Source organism: Brassica napus, chromosome C3, assembly GCF_020379485.1.
Source record: "Brassica napus cultivar Da-Ae chromosome C3, Da-Ae, whole genome shotgun sequence".
NCBI classification, from domain to species: domain Eukaryota; kingdom Viridiplantae; phylum Streptophyta; class Magnoliopsida; order Brassicales; family Brassicaceae; genus Brassica; species Brassica napus.
The window spans coordinates 62,268,318-62,286,700 of NC_063446.1; the positions used below are offsets into that span (position 1 = coordinate 62,268,318).

The 18,383-nt window shown below is 33.7% G+C and overlaps 1 protein-coding gene and 2 long non-coding RNA genes across 3 annotated transcripts; 1 reads left to right on the forward strand and 2 right to left on the reverse strand.

Annotated features, from left to right (window-relative positions):
* Positions 1-221: 221 nt before the first annotated feature.
* On the reverse strand, positions 222-2,395 carry LOC106352079. Its single transcript, XR_001271508.3, has 4 exons — positions 1,290-2,395; positions 1,072-1,205; positions 630-901; positions 222-538 (listed from the first exon to the last, which is right to left on the reverse strand). It is a non-coding gene; the product is annotated as an uncharacterized LOC106352079 (long non-coding RNA).
* A 3,191-nt stretch (positions 2,396-5,586) lies between these two features.
* Positions 5,587-7,365, reverse strand: LOC106400069. The gene is made up of 3 exons (XR_001280237.3): positions 6,684-7,365; positions 6,263-6,580; positions 5,587-5,932 (listed from the first exon to the last, which is right to left on the reverse strand). It is a non-coding gene; the product is annotated as an uncharacterized LOC106400069 (long non-coding RNA).
* A 380-nt stretch (positions 7,366-7,745) lies between these two features.
* On the forward strand, positions 7,746-10,428 carry LOC106397797 (receptor-like protein 31). The gene is made up of 2 exons (XM_048751283.1): positions 7,746-9,811; positions 9,884-10,428. Exons 1-2 carry the CDS (start codon positions 7,795-7,797, stop codon positions 10,141-10,143), a joined length of 2,277 nt encoding a protein of 758 aa, XP_048607240.1. The 5' UTR covers positions 7,746-7,794; the 3' UTR covers positions 10,144-10,428.
* The last annotated feature ends 7,955 nt before the right edge of the window (positions 10,429-18,383 follow it).

An 18,383-nucleotide genomic window follows, 5' to 3' on the forward strand; every position in this document is an offset into this window, starting at 1 on the left:
TTAGTAGGCTAGGGTGCTTCCATAATTGTTTTAATTTTTGTCTTCGCTGGATAAATAAATGAGCTGTTTTGTTATGGCTTTAGAAAACCAGATATCATAAGACTTTTTTCATTTTTTTTTTTTGCCTAAAATGAAACCGAGATATAAACCAAAATATTTATCATCTGTTTTACTATATATGTAACATCCAATTTACCGAACAGAGTAGAATTTTCAAAATGTGACTCACCCTTGTTCTATCATTCAAAAATTACTTGTATGTCAAAACTAAAAAAGTGGAATCATACAATAGGGTTATGGAAAATGGGTAAAAAAATTCGATTATTTTTTCAACATAAGAATAACACAGACAGCTTTTAGTATCCAGGTGTGAATCTGACAGTGAAAGGCGCCTCATGTCCCGTTTATCACTCGTTCGTAGATATCCCCATGAAGGTTGTTACAGAGCAACTCTGTTCCGTGTCTGCCGTAGTTCCATTAGAGTTTAAGCTTTATCTCTCCTTTTAATGCTTCCAGGACACATATGCCTATTGCTTAGCTATCATGAAAAAGAAGAAGAAGAAGAAACGTTAGTATCATTGGACGTAAGAAAAACTAAAACCCAAAATATCTTATCTTTCTAAACTCACAATGCGAAAACTTCCATCATTTCCTCGTTTCTTACAATTTGTGGAGAACTTCATGAATGGTTTCCTTAAGTTGTCTTTCAGCGTGAGAAACTAATTCTGGGCTGGAAAGAATCTGACTGTGGGCTTTATTAACGCTTCTTTCTAAATAAAATTCTGAACTCAGCTGAATCATCTGTGTTATTCCTACTGTATCTGCAACACTAATTTACAGCTCAGCCGGAGGAGTCTCCATAGTTCCCCGATCACTCTCAGTCTGTTTTGAAGAAAAACCTCTGGTTTTTGCGATTTTAGGAGTTTTATGTTAGTTATCTAGATGGATTGTAGAGTTTCTATGAAATTTTTAGATTTGGAACAAAACTTTAGCGATTAAAAAACCCATTCAACTTCTTAATGCGGTGAAAACACTAATATGCTTTAAATGTTTTGATGATGTTGCACCAACCTGCAGTATTGCTCTGTAATTCCGGATCGGTCGCTCAAGACCTTTGGTCTCTACCCGGACCCGATGAAAAAAATAGGATCGTAGTTATGAATGTGTAAGTGAGCCCAAGCTATCATCCTCTATAAGTCCAGACACTGAAAAAACTCACTGAGATTGACTTTAAATGGCAGGGACATGTCATAATTTTAGTGAGATATAGTGAAATATGTAATCCATACCAATAGCAATAGATCCAGCAACCATTCGTAAGATATGTAGGTCCTCTGTATTTACAACTGGTAGCAATAGAAAAAAGCTGATGTCATGGTCTACAGGCAGCTGTTGGATAGATGCGAGATACTAAGTCTTCCTTGATGTTTGATGTAATCTGCAACCAGATTCATCTCTTCAACTGATATGAACATGTATTTTTCTCTATCATCCAATAACCCCTGAGAGCAGCCATGAATAAAAGAAGAGAAAGCAAAGATGAATCGGAAGAAGAAGAGAGATTGAAAAGGCAAATCTAAAGGTCTAGCATATATACTGGCAGTGGGATTAGCGGGCTGGAAGGATTGAATGTAATAACGGCTGATCGTTTCATCGCCGGAAAAAGGAAACGGGATCGTTAAGGTTCAGATTTGTTTATACCGTCGACTAAAGCTCTAGGTCTAACTGAAGTCATACTTGTATGGGCCAATTTAGTCAGGACAAACAGAACCCATCGTTGACATTTTATAATTAGTCCGTGTAATGATAAAAGGAGAATTGAAGAATGAGTAGCTGCCAGCTGTCATAAAATGTCCTATGCATAAGGGTTGTGGAGAGAGGCGACTCTCATTTATTATTATAGAGATAGAGATAGATAGATGCCCTATAAATATTTATAAAATTTGATTTAACATAAGCGAATGTTTCAAATTACCTTCACTAGGCACGGTTCTGACTGAAATGGTCGACAAGTTAGACGATGTGTCTCACCTGATGGTAGTTAGTAACTTAGTATCATTGGTGGTAATAATAGGCTACTTAATTCAGATCAAAGATGACGGTGGTTGCGTCGGCAGAAGAGGATGAGACGGAGAAGACGGTATTGATACCATTATTCGCTTTAATCTTGCATAACTTGCTAAACAATCTATTTATGATTGGTTAATGATAGTTATAGTTATAATTCGTTGAGTTTGTAGTTTTTAGTGTTGAAATAAAGCGTTTCTTTGGTTTCTTACGTGTCCCTGTTTATACTTTTTTGTTTCCTTGTTTATAAATAACTCTTTCTCTTTGTGGTTTTAAGATTTAAGAACTAAAAAACCTAAGAAATGAAAATGAAAAGAAGATTAATGAGAAACTAGATGATAATCCGCGCGCATGCGCGGGATAATTTTTTATACTAATGTTTGTTCGGTAAATGGCTTTGACATTTTGCAACACTACAATCTTTATCGATTGTAATATGACAAATACAAATGTTGGTCTTTTAAGTGTATCATCGTTGTTGAAGAGTTAACGTATTATAGTTTATTTTACTTATTTTTAAAAATTTATATGCACAAAAGGAAACTAAGTTTTGTGGCTGACATAAATCACCAAAACCAGATAAGCAACATTGATTGTAAAATGACGAAAGATGATTAGGTTTTTTGTTCTCGATTTGTTTACAATTGACTCTCCATAAGTTATTTTATTTTCTACCTCTATAAAATTGTGTCTTCGTTCTCGTTTCTGTTTCATTGATCTGAGTTTTTTTTAACTTTTTCTATGAATTCGGTGAATTACATAAGTGTCAATTTAAAAGAGATGAACATCTGTAATAATTAATTGCGCTCCAGATACATATCTAAGAATCAAATTTTTGAAGAAAATCAACGGAAAACTCTATTCATAGGTTAGTGATCAAATCTAATATATCAAACATGTTATAAAATATAAATGCAAACTCAAAATATAAATGTATGTCTAGTATTTATTCACCAGTTCGGTCTGAAAATCATCTAATTCTAGAAGAATAAAACAAATTACTTATTTTATTAACCTATTTTTTTGAGATTTAGTTACTTAAGAGTATACCGATAATATATATATATATATATATATATATATATATATATATATATATATAATAGTTTACCATTCTAGTATATGTAAACTATTTATAAACTAAGAAATGTTTGATGTATTAAATGATAAACCAAAAAACTTATAATAAAGAGTTCATATCTTTCATTGTTACAATTATAATAGCTAGATTGGGTATAAAGGAGAAACAAATATTAAACGAATGATCAAATATCTCATTCTTCAAACAAACTCAAAAAGATGTGATTGGAATTTTGTCATGATATTTCATTAAAATCTTTTTAGGAATAAAAATCAAGACTAAATTATTTGATCTGAATGAATATATATATATATATATATATATATATATTCAAATATTAAAAATCATTTCGATTTGAACAAGTGTATTTGTACAATTGTCAGGATCAAATAATATATTAGAAACCACCTATTAAAAAAATAATTTGTATACATAAAAGTATAGGGAAGTATATACATTAGAGTAAGCACATAAATCAAAAGTAATACTTTTTTATTAATTTACAATCACGTTTTTAGTAAATAAAATCAAAACAATCATTTTGTTTATTTTATATAGTATATAATTAAACTTTAGTGATATTGACATAGATATATATATAGATATTATTGATACTTCCTACTCATATTATTTTATTAACATTTGTATATTTGCTGTTACAAAAATTTAAACCATTAATCACAACACTTTTAATGTGAGATTTTTTTATACAAATTTCAAAATTAAAATATTAAATTCTTAATAATGTTTTACTGCAAATTTTGAAAAAACATATTTTTATATTTTTATATAGTATATAATTTAATTTACATAATATTAATATATATATATATAATATGAATATCTATATATGAGACTTCATATTCATACGATTTATGATCATTTGTATCTTGCTTAAACAAAAAAAAGTTAAACCATTGATCACAAAATTTTCAATGTGGGACTTTTACCATTTTTAGTAATTTATGGTCGTTTTAAGAATACAAAATATAACATATAAGAAAAAATTTAAGTTTTTTTATTATATGCTTAATGTGATTGTTTAACTTTTTTTAATAATATAAAATTAAACAAAAAAGAGAAGGGATACAATTTTTTTTATCAAATATGTATTATTCATTATCATTAATTGTCATATATATGTTAATCATATTAGGTAATTCTGTAGTTTTTATTTAAGGAAAGAAAAAATATTCTTTTGTACACTACTAATCAATTGTATAGTTAGTTTAATAAAAAGTATAATATATATTTATATGAACCAACTTATTTTTCTAAAGATTCTAAGAATTATTTTCTTGATGACACATGGCTACGAAAACATGTTGTAATGCTTTAAGATTAATATATAGGGGATAAAAATGAAATAATTCTTTCTCTTTGTTGATTCTAGAGACAATTGGCTGGAAATACAAAATCGAATGCAATATTAGCAAAATACCCTACGCGCTCAGAAACCATCATACCCCATACATTTTTGGTCTCCGTTGACGGTTTTGCCCTTACCCTAAACATTCATCATCTTTCTCTCTCTTTCCCTGAGTTTCTTTCTCTTTCTTTCCCAAATTTCCATCTCCGTCATATATCTTTTTTTAATCTTTCCTCTAAAAAATAGATCGCTTCTCCACATTTACTAAAGTATAAAGTGTTTCCTCAAACACACAATTAATTTTCTCATTGATGGTTTTCAACTCAAATCCAACATTAATCTTCTCATATTCAATTCATACTCGTCATTAACAATCAACTCTCAGATATGCCAAAAAGTTTTTTTTTCTCAATTTATGAATCTCCCACTGATAAATTAAAGATTGTGATTGGTTGTATGAATCGATAATCTACAAATAGAAAAAAAAACAATAGGAAACTCAAACGTATATTATTGTATGTTAACAGAGGATGTTTAATGTTAAGGTTTATTGTAAAATATTTAACGTTAAGCTTTAATGTTAAGCTTTCCCCTAAGATGTTAACATTAAATAATATACAAGTTAAACGGATAATGATGCACTTCAGCACTTATCATGTAATGTTAACAATGACATAAAACTAATATCGTATTTACCATATAACATATAATGTTAACATTTTATGTTAAGCTTTAATGTTAAGCTTTAACGAAAATGTTAACGTTAAATAATATATAAGTTAACAGATAATGATGTAGTTATCATGTAATGGTAACAATGACATTACTAAATTATGGATCATATGAGTTGTTAGTGAATAAACTTTTTTTATTAGAAAAATATAACTAACAAGTAACAAAAGTAGTGACCTCATTGTAATATGTTATTTAAGGTGTACAACACAATTTTAGATGTAGTTTATTAGTTTATATATGACACAATAATAATTAACATTTAAGAATGTAGTAGTCAAAAAGATGTTGATTAAGTTAGACCGGTAAACTATTTTGTAACATCTAACAAGCTAAGTATCAGGTAAAGCCAACTATTTTATTAACATCTTATTGACCATTTTTAAAAGTGTCAACATGTTTTATAACACATCAGACGAATTATAATACAAATCACATAAATTAACCTGCAATACTTTGTCAAATGTTACTGGTCTCTCTCCTTCTTCTCTCTTGCATCTTTTTCTTTTAGTTTCTTCTCGTTCCTCAAGCAAAACAAATCAACAACATTAACCCAACAAACATGGATTTCTTGAATGCATGTCCTTCCCTATTATGCACAGCATGTTGTCAACAGCCTCGTCATCCCAAGAGGAGTCTTGGTCACTGAATGTTGTGTTTTCGATGATGGATACAAATTTGGCCTGAAAATATTTAGTGTAACTGTTAACTTGCATAGATAACGGCTAATATAAATACTAACACCCAATAATATCAATGTGAGGCATATAGGTAGCGTAAAATAAAAATATTTACAGGCTAACGAGAAAATAATGCAAGGCACATAGTTAGCGTCTATTATGAATGATAGCAGCAGCCGTTGCAGCTATGTTAAAATTAAAGTTAACCTATACTAGGAATGATACCGACCATTGAAACAATTTTCTATAGAGACAGCCAGTGATGCCATGAATAGCAGTTTTGGGCAATGGTTAGCATGTAAGATGTAAAATACCAGCTATTAGATTAAGTACCTTACACTCTTCTTCTATTTCTCTGTCGTGTGCTGGGACATTCTCACCGGATTTCCATCAACCAAAACCACATCTCGTATTTTTTCTTCACTCTGAGAGTCTGAACTATGATATATTGACTGAATCTTAAGGAGAATGATGGATTCTCTGATAAATATATAACCTTTCCAAACATCAAGTTCTGCAGAAATTCAATCTCATCGGTTCGTGGTGAGATAATTGATTCAATCCATTTTTGCTTTGAGTTAGGAGTTAATCTTCTCTCATACCAGTTCTTCTCCGGCAATAAACATACGCTTGGGAGCTCGAGCCTTCCACCTACAAACGAATATGAATGTTAAGATAGAGAAAATTTTGAGTTCAAATAATTGGAGAAACTGGTATTTGTGAAAACAAAGAGAATATTAGAGTTCCAACTTACGAACGAAAGCAATGAATGTCAAACGAGTTATAATACAAATCAGAGAAATTAACTCGCGATACTTTCTCAAATGTTAGTGCCTTAGTGGTCTCTCTCATTTTTCTCTTGTGTTTATTTATTTTGGAGAGATACGAGAGATGGAGAAGGAAGATTATTGTGTGAACAAAAGACTTTAAGGTGAAAGAAAGAAGAAAGTTGATGGTTTGGGCATGTGTAGTTTTAGATTTTAAAATTATCAATACTGAATAAGGTATTTACCTGATTATATGTTTTTCTAGGTATATAGAACTTAATTTCTCTTGATTCTTTCGTTTTCTTTATACTAAAGATATATTTATTGTAAAAAAGTTTTGAGATGAATAAATTTAACATTTATTCAAAAATAATAATAATAAGACTATGGTATTTCTGAATAATTATCAGATGAACAAATCTTGTTACAGACTATAGCTTAAGATTCAATCGGTAACCACACTTTTAGAGGAAAATAATGGTGAAATTTTTATTTCTCAAATTTTATGCCATTTATGTTGAAATTTTTGTCAAATTAGAGATATGTGGATCCGACACTATTCCTCTAATTTCCTAATGAATGAAAAAAATTATAAAGCAAAAATTCCTCCATTGATGAGGAACATATTGAACATAAATTCATATATTTATGTTTATTTATTTCCTCAGCTGAAATTTCATTCATCATTTTATTCCTTTTTTCATTCAAATAAATTGTCACCAATTAAAGCCTTAGTGATTGATCAACTTCACCATCAAGATACGAAGCTATAGCTGTATAAGTCACTGGTATGCAACTGCCGACAGAAAAAGAAAAATTAACGTATGTGGAAATTTTGAAATCTTTCGGGTAAAAGTCAATCAGTCAACCAAATCCGACGACTTTAGTCAATCAATCACGGATTCGATCTATGGGGAAAATTTTGAGGCAAGTGGTCTAAATCAATGAGATTGGAAGACTTGGCCAAAATCATCCGACGACTTGCCGCAAGACTTGCTAAAGTCAAGACAAATGATTTTTTTTTGTTTTCCTATTTAAAAGAGCTATAATCGTAAAAATCTATCACAAACACAAGAAAAAAAAAAAGAGAGGGTAAAGATGATTTCAAGCCACTCTTATTGGTTTTCTAGTGTTGTTACCTTATATTTCTTCTTCTTGGTTTTCCTCGTTTTACACACTCTTGCTTCTCCTGTTCACCACTATTGCTGTCATGATCAGAGAGATGCCCTTCTTGAGTTCAAACACGAGTTTCGGGTAAATGAATCCAACTCAGGTCCATATTTAAGTTCATGGAATAACAATCGTGATTGCTGTGTTTGGGAGGGAGTCACATGTGATGCTAAATCTGGCAAAGTGATTTCACTTTACCTTTATGACATCCCTCTCAACAAATCTTTGAAACCAAACAGTAGTCTTTTCAAACTCCAACATCTTCGTAGCCTAACTCTTATAGCTTGCTATCTGTATGGAGAGATTCCCTCTTCAGTAGGAAACCTAACTCAACTAGAATTTCTATATCTTGACTCTAACAACTTCAAGAGATATATTCCTGCTTCATTTGCCAACTTTACAAAACTCTCCCTTTTAGACCTCTCAAATAATCAATTCACGGGTGAATTCCCTCTTGTACTACTAAATTTAACCACCAGTTTGTCCTCGTTAGACATTAGCTCTAATCTTTTTAAATCCAAGCTTTGGCCTGACATGAGTAGATTCCGTAGCTTAGAGTATTTCGGTGTGGGTGGAAACTCATTTTTTGGGCCTTTTCCTACATCCTTGTTCATGATTCCTTCGTTAACAAGGGCTGATTTGTGGGGAAACAATTTCAAGGGACCTGTAGAATTTAAGAATATATCTTCGTCATCTAAGCTTCAGATTCTATACCTTGATCACAACAATTTCACTGGACCAATCCCCAAATCCATATCAATTTTTCCTTATCTATATAGGTTAGATCTTAGTGACAACAATCTCATTGGACCAATCCCCAGATCTTTATGTAAGCTGGTCAACCTTGATTCTCTAGATCTAAGCCACAACAATTTCATTGAGCCAATCCCCATATTTATATCAAAGTTAGTCAACCTCATCCTTCTCAATCTTAGCCACAACAATTTTATTGGGTCAATTCCCAGATTAAATTCATTAATTCTCGGGACTCTTGATCTTTCTTACAATAAGTTGGAAAGAAAAATATCAGGTTGGTTATGGCATGTGCCGACGTTGATACTTTCTCACAACTCCTTCAACCGTTTTGAAAAACCATTGGAAGTTTCTGATTTATCATATTCCGTGACATTGGATCTTAGTTCGAATGTTTTTCGAGGACCATTACCCCATTGGATATGCAAGCTTAGACCGTCAACACTATTAGATTTGTCCAACAATAGCTTTAGCGGCTCCATCCCTCAATGTTTTAGGAATACCGTTGCTGGTCTCACATCACTGAATCTAAAGAAGAACAATTTCAGTGGAATTCTTCCTTCGAAAATATTTGTCAATGCTACCAACTTAGCGTCGCTTGACATCAGCTACAACCAGTTGGAGGGCAAACTTCCAGAATCATTGTTCGACTGTCCTATGTTGGTGTTTTTAAATGTGCAAAACAACAAGATCAAGGACAAGTTTCCATTTTCTCTTTCGTCATTAAATGTCTTGATCCTACGGTCAAATGAATTCTATGGGCCTTTGTATGATCCTCATGTGTCCATTGCTTTTCAAAGTTTAAGAGTCATCGATATATCACATAATCACTTCAATGGAACTCTGCCACCATTCTATTTTTCCAACTGGCTTGAAATGATCATGTTAGCCGAAGAATTTCAAGGCCATAGCATGTACATGGGATATGACCTCTTTGATGATCCCTTCCGTTATTCCATGGAGATAGTAAATAAAGGAGTCGATACGTTATTTGAGCTGATCCGGACAGACTTTGGAGCTATCGACTTTTCAGGAAACAACTTTTCAGGAAAGATCCCAAAATCCATTGGATTATTGAAGGGATTGCGTCTTCTCAACTTGTCAAGTAACAGATTCTCAAACCATATTCCTCAATCATTGGCAAATCTGACAAATCTTGAGGAACTAGACCTATCTCGGAATCAGCTTTCAGGTCAAATTCCTCTAAATCTTGTCAGACTCTCTTTTTTGTCAATCATAAACTTCTCCCATAATAATCTCGAAGGTCCAATACCACGAAGCACACAGTTTCAAAGACAAAATTGTTCGTCATTCATGGACAACCCCAAGCTCTACGGCCTCGAAGATATATGTGGAAAAACTCATTTCCCTAATCCTACACCACAAGAATCTGAGGATTTATCTGAGCCAGAAGAACAAGTGATTAGTTGGATAGCAGCGGCGATAGCTTATGGACCTGGTGTGTTCTGCGGATTGGTGATAGGACATATCTTCTCTCAAGGCATATACAACTGGTTCATGTAAAAGTTCTGCCGAAAGCAATTCCAAGATAGTCACTAGAAGTGCCCCCTAGGACACAATCTCTCTTTAAGTGCTTGTGAAACCTACGTATGTGTGTGTGAGTTCTCCCAACGTACTTTTCAATACATAATTTTGTAATAAATGTCTTTTGGTAGTATTTGATTTTAAACTTAAAATGCATTCTAAACTGGTGTGTGTGTGGTTATCTGTAATGCTATATTTTTTTTTTATTTCTCACTAACTTGTCTTTGTCATGGAAACAAATAAATCACGTCGTTTTGAGTCTTCCTTACCAAAACTTTTTAAGGCAAATGTAAATTTTCCATCTTTTTTTATTTCTGTGTGGTTTTCGTGCTCTCTACTTGTACTTGAACCACTTTACTACTTCTCCTCCCAATCCTCTGTTTTGAAGTGTGTGTTGTTTTTTGGAGGTCTCTGTACTCTTCTTAAGAAATTTTAATACAATCAGCGTCAGAAAAAAAAAATCACATAGGATAAAAGTCTCTAGCACGCATACTTCTCACACACGTCACTCTTGGAGACAAAAGTCTCCCTTTTCTACTACTAGACATAATTCGTGAAGTGTTGTCCAAAAAAAAAACATAATTCGTGAAGCTCATCCAAAACTAGAGCTATAAAGGTGGAGTGAGAATCAACTAGAACAAATTAAATTAGGCAAAACAAAGACAATTACCGAATTTTCTCATATGCAATTCTTATTTTACTCAAAATGGAAATTTGGATTTTAGGTTGAATGGGAATGCAATATTGGTTCTTACATTCAAACCTCCATCTCTCTTTTTATTTTTCTCAATGACTATTAAAAGAAGTAATAAGTTTTCTTATGGCTTGGCTGGGAAGCAATGATGAAAGTCCCAATCGGTCTTATGTGGTTTCAAGTTTCAACGGGTCTCTCTCAGCAAATGGCAGCCACTTAGAGTATCTCCAAGAACACCTTAAAACCTCAAATATAAAATTTTATGTATTTCAAAGGCAACCTTAAAACCTCAAATTATAAAGTTATCTACAGTGAAACCTCAAATATAAGGTTTCATTGTACAAAATAGGGCCGGACAAATAAACCGAACCCGATAACCCGAACCGAATCCGATCCAATAAAAATGAATCTGAACCGATCCGAACCCGACGTAAATACCGAATGGATCTTGTTTTGTGGTATTTCGTGTTATGGGTATTATCCGAACCGAACCCGAATCTAAATGGATATCCGATAGAACCCGAAACATTCAAAACCTCGAAAAGATCGTGTACCAAACATGATCTCAGTTCCTAATATGTATCCAAAATACACTAAGAAATATTGAACATCTAAAATACTTATCTATTACATGAAGGTTGGTGGTTCTATTACATGAATGTTGGTGGTTCTATTACATGAAGGTTGATGGTTGAAGATGGTCGTTGAATCTTGAAGTATTTAGATTTAGATTTTATTTTCGTTAAACAATGTTTCTCATTTCATGAGAACTTGGTTTTCGTTTTATGCTTTTATTTATTTGGTTTTCTTTTTATCAGTAAATATGTTTACTTTTTGTTTGATTTTGAATGATCACGGTTGATGTTCTTTATTTTTGAATCGATTTTACTTAAGTTTTGGTTATAAAATAGGTACAAATCAGGTATTTTAAAACTGAAGAACCGATTTTACTCATGTTTTGTTTATAAAATAGGTAAAAATCAGGTACTTTTAAACCGAAAAATCGATTGGGACCCGAACCCGAAAGTATACTGGGTTGTGTCGGTTCTTTGAAGATTTACTAACCCCGACCCGAACCCGATAGAACCCGAACCGGTCCCGAACCAAACTTTCATATAATCCGAATGAGGCTGATTTTGATAAACCCGAAAAACCGAAACCATATTGGATAAAACCAAAACCCGATTGGGACCCCGAATGCCCAGGCCTAGTACAAAACCTTATATTTGAGGTTTTATATTTTTTTGGTCTTTGTACTTGTATTTCTTTTAAATAGTCTTGATAATTTTCTTGTTTATCATTTTAGTTCATCCATTTTTATATCTTTTATATCTTTTATATATTTTTTATAAATTTAACTTTTACATATAAATTTAAATAAATATATGATCATTTATCACTTCAAGATGCACTAATTAATCATATATTGGAGCATTATTGAAATAATACTAATGAATAATTATGTATTTTTAGAAAATGATTTCGTTTCTAAGTCCTTTATTTATACGTAATTTGCTATTATAATGTAATAGTTTATTAATCAATATTGTTGATAATTTTTTTATTGTATGTTTTTAGTTGTTATAAAAGTTTTATGGTTTTATTTGATTTTTTTCAAAAGTAAGGACTATAATGTAAAAATCTAAAACTTATAAGGTTTGTTTTAAAGTTTACCATTGGAGAAGAGCACCCTCAAACCTCAAATATAAGATTCAGCAAACCTTAAATATAAGTTTGCTCTTGGAGTGCTCTTAGTGCCATTTTCGGATCGAACCCGTCTTCTCACATGTCATATATAACAGTGGGATTTAGTCATTTTATTGGGTTAATTTAACTATTTAAAAAGTTAGAAGCACAATATAAAAAATTAGGCAGAGGGTTTGGAAAATGAAATAATGGTTATCCATAGGCCTGGACAAATTATCCGGATCCAAAGTTTTGAACCGGATCTGATCCAAATTTTAAGGTATCAAACCAAACCCGATCTGACATATATATCTGAACTTGAACCAAACCCAAAAATTAAGGGTATTCAAATATATTTAAAGTATAAATATATATCTAAAAATATTAGTTATGCTAATACTTATAATAATTCAAATGATAAAATAATAATTATAAATTTGAAAATATTAGCTAGTTAATTTGGATATTTAAATTATTTTCTATATTTTGGAAATTTTAGTTATTTTTGGTTATTTTTGAATATTTTGGACATTTTAGATATAAAAACCGTATTCAAACCGGATATTTCAGAGAAACTCGGTTATTTCATATACATTTGGATTATAATAAGTCAATCCCAACTGCAACCCAAAAAAATTCAGCTCATTTGGATAACATCAAAAATATTCGGATCCGACAAGTATCCCAATCCAAGATTCAAAATTACCTGATCGGTATCAATTTTTCCATGTTTGAATTATCATATATCTGAAATACCGAACCCGATCTGATATTCGAACGCACAATCTTAATTATTCATACAACCTAGAAAATTAAGAGAAAAAACAGATGGGGTGAGAGGATTAAAAGATCTAAACAGTGTCATATGAATGAACTTACAAAGGCACCTCCCCGGCGAATCCCATTGTCCAAAAAACCGAATCCACTCCCACACAGTTTTAACTAAATAGGATAGCGCTCCAAAAAATCTGGATATCCGGATCCAGATTCGGTTAATAAAATCTTGGAATCGTCAAAACGGAATCCAAATTTGGATATCTTGATTTTTTAGTTTCGGATATGGATATCTGAATCCAAATTTTATAAAATAGAATCAAATATTAAGTCAATGTCTTTGTTAAAATTATTCCGTATCTAAATAATATATCACATGATTAGTGAAATACCATGTAATAATCGTAAAAAATATCAACGGTAATCGGTTTTACTATTCTAAAATAATATAAATACTAGTTAATTGTTAATATTTTATTTTAATCAGATAAATATATATTTATCTAGTATTTATATCTATATTTTAAGAAGTCATATAAATTATAATTAATTAACATTGATGTTGGGGTCAAAAATGATCACGATGAAGTTAACATCCAAATCTCCCTAAAAATCAGCGTGAACATTTTTTACGAAAGTTATTCTTCGTAAAAAGAATCTTCACAAAAAAACCGTACGGTAAAATCTTGTTCTAATCTCAATCGAACCGCTAAATACCGATTGTCCGGAGGCAATAGAAACGTATCCAAATAGGTCACAGACAAGCTTAAGTATGGCTGTCGGACCACGCACAAGCCAAGTTCGGTCGCTGCGTAGCGCTTGAGCACGCACACGGCTCGGTCGCTACGTAGCGTCTGAGATCAAGCCAAGCACGATCGCTACGTAGCGACCGAGCACACACACGAATCGGTCGCTACGTAGCGACCGAGCTCCACCCAAGCTCGGTCGCTACGTAGCGACCAAGCACGTACACGGCTCGGTCGCTGCGTAGCGACCGAACTTTCCCAAAACGTCGATACGACATGAATCCATGCATTCTCGTCTACTCTTTAATACAATCTCCCGTAGGCCATGGCTAAACCATTCTTTGTTTCTCATCACTCGGAGTCATCAGTAAAACTTTATGATAAAAACCGCGGAAAGTTTGTTTTTATCGAAGAAACCGTAATAAACGTTTCGAGTCAAAGACGGCCCAAAGAGGCGTAAAAAGAAACTTGAAGCCCACTTGGTTCGTAAGGCAAGATAAATGTCAAGTTTCCGCGTATAAATGTGAAGTTTCCGAAGATAATCACGAAGATCGGGAATATTGGATTATCTCCATTTTTAAGCTATGACAGCTTAAGGGCAGAAGAGAAAAGGCGCAACCGACCTAGGAGCAAGTATATAAGGAGTCCTAGGCGAGAGGCAAAAGGGGATCAGAGACACAACAAATTTAGCACTTAGAGCATTTTAGGCAACTTTTCGTTTCTGTTATTCGAGCTGCGACTCAATTAGGTCTTGCAGTCTTAGGGTTTTAGAACAAGGAATCTCGCGGACAGGTCTCGTAGCCCAGGCTCTTACCTTGTTGTAACGCTCAAACGCGGATTCGGAATAAGATCTATTTTGCTCTCTTTTCGATTTCTTATATTTCTCGTCTTTATTTCATGTTCCGATTGTTTGGCGTGTGGTTTAGCAGATATCTGGGACGTCTGGAAAATTAGGGTTTTCCTAACTTTCCTAGTTTAAACATAAATCGACAGTGCGAATTTCGGTTCCCACAGTTTGGCGCTAGAAGAAGGGGGGTTGCGGATTACTCTTACTCATTGCCACAAAATGCTTGATCGAAACGATGTCTGGATATATGAAAGACAAACTCGCAGCACTGACAGCTCCTATGGCAAACGCTTACGGAAACGCCGTAGTGTTCAACAAAATTGAAAACTTAGTCGCGACCTTCGGCCACAGGAAGAGCACTAAAACGAGCTCGCGATTTCTCCCTCTAAACACAAAGGGCAACAATAAAATCTATCCAACCCCGTAAAGTTCTTCTTATTACCGAGTTAGAGAAATCTCAGCGTGTTAGGGTTTGACGAAAAGACATTTACCGAAAACGTTTCGGAAAAATAAAACCTGCTCTCCCAAAAACTGCGGAAAAGCCTTAGGTTACTCGCGGAAAAACCTTAGATTACTCGCAGAAAGAAGAGGAATATGAAATCGGGTACGCAACCCCCACGGCTGTACTTCTTTTTGATAACTTTCGGAGAAACAAAGTTGATTTCTTAAAAATCATTCGAAACCTTAAAATGGTTGACGAAGATGAAACCAAGCAAAACGGGAGATCGTTTCCCTCACTGCTAAAACGTTTTCTGAAACCTAAGGTTTCATAAAATACTTAAGAGTCGCTTCCATTGTAACATAAATCGTCGGATTCGAGCTTATTACGGAAAAATTACTCATAACTTCCTCGGATCAATCCTGTGGAAAACGAGAAAAATTCTGATTAAGTTGAGTCGCAATAAATTAAGCTCGTCACAGCCAAAGTTTATGGTACTTGAACCCAGAAACTAAAGTTGCAAAAGAGCTGCAAAACATTACTTTTCCGAAAAGGGCTCTTCCACAGCCGAACTCGAAAACATGTTTACGAAACAGCTTTCGTAAAATTAAACTCATATTAGTTTTGCGGAATAACTTTCTTAAAATTAAGTTTGACAACATTTTACGAGACAGCTTTCGTCAATCCGAACTCAAAAACCTGTTTACAAAACAGCTTTCATAAAATTAAACTCATAATAGTTTTTCGGAATAACTTTCATAAAATTAAGCTTGACAACATTTTACGAGACTTCTTTCGTCAATCCGAACTCGATAACATTTTACGAAACATCATTCGTAAAATTAAACTCAGAAACATTTTTTTGACACAACTTTCGTAAAATTAAACTCGAAAATGTTTTACGGAACATCATTTGCAAAGTGAAAAGAGTCAATATTTTATGATGAGACTTTCGTAGAAAAATTGGCAGCATTTACAAAATGACAGCATCAACGTATCATCAAAACTCGAGTTAGACCAGTCAGTGCCCAAACCAGGTCGCTACATAGCGACCTGTCAGGCCTCAAAAAGACCCTCCTTTGCGTTCTCTTTTGAATCCCGATCGAAACGCTTTTCGTTTCGTCTCAAGTGGAATTTCCGTTGAGATTTTACAGACTCGTCTAAACTTCTTTGCTTGCTCCTACTCGCTACATAGTGACCTGTCAGACCTTCAACTCACTACGTAGAAACCTGCCAGGCCTCAAAAATATCCTCCTTTGCGTTCTCTTTTGAATCCCGATCGAAACGCTTTTGGTTTCGTCTCAATCAGAGTTTCCGCTGAGATTTTACGACGAAAACAAGTAAGACTCGTCTAAACTCCTTGGCTTGCTCCTACTCGCCCTTACCTCCACCTTTGTGTTCTCCTTCGAATCTCGATTGAAACGTCTCTTGTGTCATCTCGATTGGAGTTACCATTGAAACTTTACGATAAAAAACCGCAAAGACTTGTTTTCTCGCATGAATTCAAATTAATCGTATAAAACGGCACCGGTTAACTTAACACCTTAGCCGCCTCAACTATACGATTACGTTGGACGTTTTTATAAAATTTGATGGCGTATCTAAGGAGAAGATAACAATCAAGTTCGGAAGATAAATGTCAAGTTTCAAAGGATAAACACCAATATCGAAAATGGCAAACATACACGAGAAGAGGAAGGGGAAATAAGCAAGCAAAACTGAGAAGAGACAAAACTGCATCTCCGAGAACACTAAGGTATGTCCGACTTGTTTCAAGATCATACTTTGAATTTTCGTAGGAAGGTACTAAGCAATAAAACGCTTTTGAGACTGCCATAGAATTTTAAGGAACTTAAAACTTAGGTGGATAGTCTAGTGAATTAAGTCATAGGAAATTTTTCCTATTGCTCTTTAATTGCTCTGGCAGATCTTGCTAACGGATCTAAACTCTCGCAAAAACAAGAAACAATTGTCACACATACTTAGCTCGCTACCCAAAAAAAAAAGAAGAAAAAAAGAACTAGAGACACGCACATCGTCTTAAAATCAATTTGTTCCTCGCAACTTTCTTAAAAACCGACATATACCAAGTTACCAACCTGAAAACCACCAAGTCGCAATCCTAGTGTCGTCTTCAAACCGACCCGGATTGTCGTTCATTCTATTCCTCAAAAAAAAAGGGAGGGAGTAGGTACGTATACTATACTCGCATACTCCCTTACTTCAAAAAACATTTTGCCTCGGCATAAAAAAAATGCTTTTGACAAAGTAAATTCTCGCAGCAATAGGCAGAAAACACTTAGGCAATCAGATGCCTCAATAAAATCGTCCCAATAGGCAAACGACAATCTAAGATTTTTCTAAACGCCAACAACATATCTAAAACATAACGAACAAAATCTCGAGGACTATACAGCACCTCTTATCGCGATCATGCGTTTAGAAAACCTGTACCAATATCAAACTAAAACTTGACGATTAGCCAAAGTCTGGAAGACCCTTTCGACTCAAATAAAAAGAGTTTCGTATAAAAGTCAAAAATTATAAGAGAAAATCTTCAACCACCAGTATTGCTTTCAGTTTCCGTTGAACCTGGTAAGTCACGGAAAAGTTTCTCACAACTAGATCATAACAAAGTAACCTTTGGTAAAACTCCATGAGTGATTCCACGCATCCCGTAAAATCTGCGGAAACATCGCTACTTTGACATATCCGATTTACTATCATTGTAGAGCGCTGACTTCTACGTTTCACTTCCCTCGGATATATCCAAGCAGGAAGTAACCTCGAAACAGACTCTGCACGGATTCTGGGTCGAGACTCTTAGTCTTCGTCTCCCTCGGATAAAAAGGAAACAATTTTCACACGACTAAAGGAAACATTATACGAAATTTTCGTCGTATAACTAAAACCTAAAGCAAAGATCGTTTTCTACACCCATGGGCCATCTTAAAACATGAAAGCTTTGGCTTACGTGGCCTATCAATCTCGACAAACGCCCTTTTGGCCCTCGGCTAACTACACCTTCCCGTA